Genomic DNA, 3,991 nt, shown 5'->3' with positions numbered 1-3,991 from the left:
GGGGGGGGGGTACATGACATCATCGCTAGGCAGCGTCCCCGCAGGGTCCTGAACACACGTCTGGTGTCGAGTCTGCAGACGTAAAAGGAAAGAGACAGAATTTGTAAAAGGAGGATAAATAAAATCAATATCAGAAAAGTTTCCTCAGGTCCAACTCAGCGTCTGGTTTAGATTATTAATTATTAACATCCATTATTAATTAATAACCATCATTATTCATTTAATAATGTCCATTATTAATGAATAAACATCCATTATTAATACCTAACCATCTGTCAGAATAACATCTATATCCAAGATAAGCCTTGTCGTAGCAGTAGCTCTGTCTGTTGGGAACCGGAGGGTCGCCGGTTCGAGTCCCCGTACGGACCAAAGCGTGGTGCTGGACTGGTAGCTGCTAGGTGCCAGTTCACCTCCTGGGCACTGCCAGGGTGCTCTTGAGCAAGGCACCGATATTAGTAAAGTATACATTATCATTATTATAAAGGATTACTTTAACATAATAACTCACTTCATAAGTAAATTGCCGTTAAAGAACAAAAACACTGAAGGGTTTTTCCAATTAGACTTATTTTTCTTTTGGGATGATTCCTGCAAGAACATTTAATTTCCAGCAGATTACCACACGCTTAAATAGAAAATAAAGAGGTATAAAAAAATACAGCATAGAAAAAACGAGTATAAACATAACATTTTTAGCTATTAAAGACCTTCAGTATGGATGATGAATTAAGTTAAGAGTCCAGGTGTGTATGAGAGTAGATTATTAATTAGCCAATCACACGCTGAGAGAGCGGCTACCTGAGCGCCCGTGTCTCCGTCTCTTGTTGTCCGTGCGTCAGGGCGTGGAGAGCATCTTCGACATCATGGAGATGGAGGACGACGAGCGGACGGCGCTGCTGCAGCTGTCCGACGCCCAGATGGCCGACGTCGCCCGCTTCTCCAACCGCTACCCCAACATCGAGCTGTCGTACGAGGTCGCCGACAAGGACGACGTCAAGAGGTACGTCTGTCCCCCAGAGGACGCTCTACAGCGTCCCTGTTAGTGATGGCGTTGCATAGTCTGTCCACCAGAGGACGCTTTACAACGTCCCTCCTGTTAGTGATGGCGTTGCATAGTCTGTCCACCAGAGGACGCTCTACAACGTCCCTCCTGTTAGTGATGGTGTTACATAGTCTGTCCACCAGAGGACGCTCTACAACGTCCCTGTTAGTGATGGTGTTACATAGTCTGTCCACCAGAGGACGCTCTTGCATTGGTGTATCAACAGTTTAATTTCAAGTCATTAGGCTAAAATATATATATATATATATTCGGGCTCCCTGAGGAACTCCACGTGTGTACTTGTATGCTAGTATCACAGAATGAAGTATTTGTCTCTGTTGGTTCCAGCGGGAGTCCAGTCCTGGTTCAGGTTCAGCTGGAGAGAGAGGAGGAGGTGACCGGGCCCGTCATCGCACCGCTCTTCCCCCAGGTACACCCACTTCCTGTTCCAATACTAGTTACTACTACGCTTTAACACCACTGAAGAAGTACAAGAAAAAAATATGGAGAGACAGAAGGAAAGAGGGGAGGAGGAGGAGGAGGAGGAAAGACTGAAGTAAAAGAGACAGAAATGAAGAAGGAAACTCGTCTTAAAACCACGTGATGTCTCCCGAACTCAATGTTCAGAGATTAACGGTTCTGGTTTTTAGATTTCACGTTTGTATTGTTTATTAATTGATGTTTTTATTGGTTAATGATTTTAAGGTGTTTTTTTATTGATAATTGATGTTTTTATTGGTTAATGATTTTAACGTGTTTTTTTATTGATAATTGATGTTTTTGTCTGTTGCAGAAACGCGAGGAGGGCTGGTGGGTCGTGATCGGAGACCCGAAATCTAACAGCCTGATCTCCATCAAGAGGCTCACGCTGCAGCAGAAAGCCAAGGTCAGTGAGAGAGTCATAGCCCCCCCCCCCCCCCCCCCCCCCCCCGACATGGTGATGTCATAATGACGTAGGCCTCGCTGGCGTGCACCACTCTCGTTATTTCAGCGGCGGAGACAGGAAGCCTGAAGGAGCTCGAGGGTCCAGGTGGACTTCTAGTCCGTAGAAATAGTCGGCGCCTTTCCTCATTAGCGCCCCCTGTGTTCAGGAGCAGACTGCAGCTGGCGTCGCGACCACGGCGTTCCCGTGACGTCACACTGGTGCTCGCCAGGTCGGCAGCGGCGAGTAGATCCCAGTTGGTTAACTCACCGGGTTAAGATGACTTCTTCTATGGTGAATGAAAGGGTCCATCCCACCAAGTAGGACATCCAATCGAATCGAAGCGTTGACGTCAATGCTGCTGCCGCCAGTTCTGCCGTTGTCTACCTTTCTCTTCTTCTAGTCTCAAACAGCGATAGTCGGTCTCATTAGCGCCCCCTGTGTTCAGGAGGAGACAGCAGCTAGTCGGGACCCCCACCGGGAGTACTACGGCTCCCGTGATGTCACACTGTCACATGACAGGTGGGAATGGCGGGTCACCGCTCGCCCAAACCAACCCGGGCTGATGTCCTCTCTCTCTCTCTCTCTCCCTCTGCAGGTCAAATTGGACTTTGTTGCCCCGGCGATGGGCGTTCACAACTACACGCTGTACTTCATGAGCGACGCGTACATGGGCTGCGACCAGGAGTACAAGTTCAGCGTGGACGTGAAGGAGGCGGACAGCGACGGGGACAGCGACTCGGACTGAGACCCGACGCCATCAGACGCCAGTCGGCTGCTTCCTGTAGATATCCAGCGCATGTTAGCGGTTTGTTTTGTTTTGATTTTAAAATCACCCGACTGACGTAACACACTGAGCTCGCTGAAGCTCCGATCTGATTGGCCGTCTACGGGTCGGACTGAAATTTGCTAAAAGATTGAAAAAGTCGACATTGACGTGCTCGTTAACGGCGAAGGTGAAACGTTCCCGTTATCTTTCTTCCTGGACTTTTTGTTATGACCTCTAAATCTCGGACTTTGTCTAAATGTTTTTAAATGATGTGCTGTCTGTCTGGAATCTTGTTTTTCAATAAAGAGAAGCCACAGAACTGTTTTTAACATTTATTCATTCATAAAAATGTCATGACATGTCAACAATGTCTTAATAAATCTGTCATGAAGCGTTATAAAGCATAATCTGGGACAGTAGTCTATCGATGGCGTTTCGTAGACGGGATGGATCAGGAAGTGACGTAGCAAAGGGCCGCAGGTCGGAGTCGAACCCGCAAACCTCTATAGGGGCGCCTGCTGTACCAGCTGAGCAAACCGGGCGCACATTCATATTTAATAATAAAAAAAAGACTCAAACTGATCAATTGATAATCAAAATACTTGGACACACCCACACACACACTTGTCAGTGGAACAACTTGCCGATAGCTACGGGTTCATTTAATAGTAATGTGTTAATCTCAGCCACTCGGGTGACCGTTTCCAGGGTAACTTGTCGTGGTGTTGCTCTGCGTTTCCATGGTAACTTGTGGTTCAGGTTTCCTGGTGGAACCTCCAGACGGTGATGTCTCCGTCGTCGCTGCAGGACGCCAGCAGTCCCGCCTCCGTGGGGTTCCAGGCCACGCAGTTGACGTCCTGGCTGTGAGCTCTGGTCGCCTGCGCCGCCAGCGAGAACACCGGCTGCTCGGGGTCGGACGCCTCGTCCTCCCTGAACACTCGCACCGCGTCGTCGCCGCACGCCGTTGCCAGGGCGCCGGTCAGCCGACACCTGGACGGAGATACATCAGCTGATCAGTTTGATAGCACAAGAGTGTCACGTTGATCAATTAACCGCAGGGCTGGGGACAGATTTCAAAACTTTCTTAGGCACCGACCTCGTGTCTGTCTTTCACTTTTGATAACATGAAACGGACGAAGTAGAGCGGAGAAAGGTGTGAGAAGATCTCCGTTAGGAATTACATATAGTCTGGTGGAGATATGCTGCTCTATACACGCTAAAAGTAGTGATTATTTACATGGAGTCTGGTGGAGAT

General features: G+C 48.3%; 2 protein-coding genes across 2 annotated transcripts in view; one reads left to right on the top strand and one right to left on the bottom strand.

The window, feature by feature from the left end:
• The window catches only part of LOC117944596 (U5 small nuclear ribonucleoprotein 200 kDa helicase-like), a 22,585-nt gene extending 19,817 nt beyond the window's left edge, over positions 1-2,768 (top strand). The window contains exons 3-6 of the mRNA XM_034871551.1: positions 843-1,003; positions 1,394-1,475; positions 1,839-1,931; positions 2,566-2,768. Coding sequence (XP_034727442.1) covers positions 867-1,003; positions 1,394-1,475; positions 1,839-1,931; positions 2,566-2,715 — 462 coding nt within the window. The 5' untranslated portion in view covers positions 843-866 and the 3' untranslated portion in view covers positions 2,716-2,768. The remainder of the gene's footprint in view (positions 1-842; positions 1,004-1,393; positions 1,476-1,838; positions 1,932-2,565) is intronic.
• Positions 1-3,991, bottom strand: part of LOC117945078 (U5 small nuclear ribonucleoprotein 200 kDa helicase-like) — a 48,064-nt gene that overhangs the window by 12,407 nt on the left and 31,666 nt on the right. The window lies entirely within an intron of this gene.

This window comes from Etheostoma cragini, chromosome 5, assembly GCF_013103735.1.
Source record: "Etheostoma cragini isolate CJK2018 chromosome 5, CSU_Ecrag_1.0, whole genome shotgun sequence".
Lineage (NCBI taxonomy): Eukaryota > Metazoa > Chordata > Actinopteri > Perciformes > Percidae > Etheostoma > Etheostoma cragini.
The sequence above is the reverse complement of the archived record's forward strand: the minus strand, read 5'-3'. Positions and strand labels throughout refer to the sequence as shown.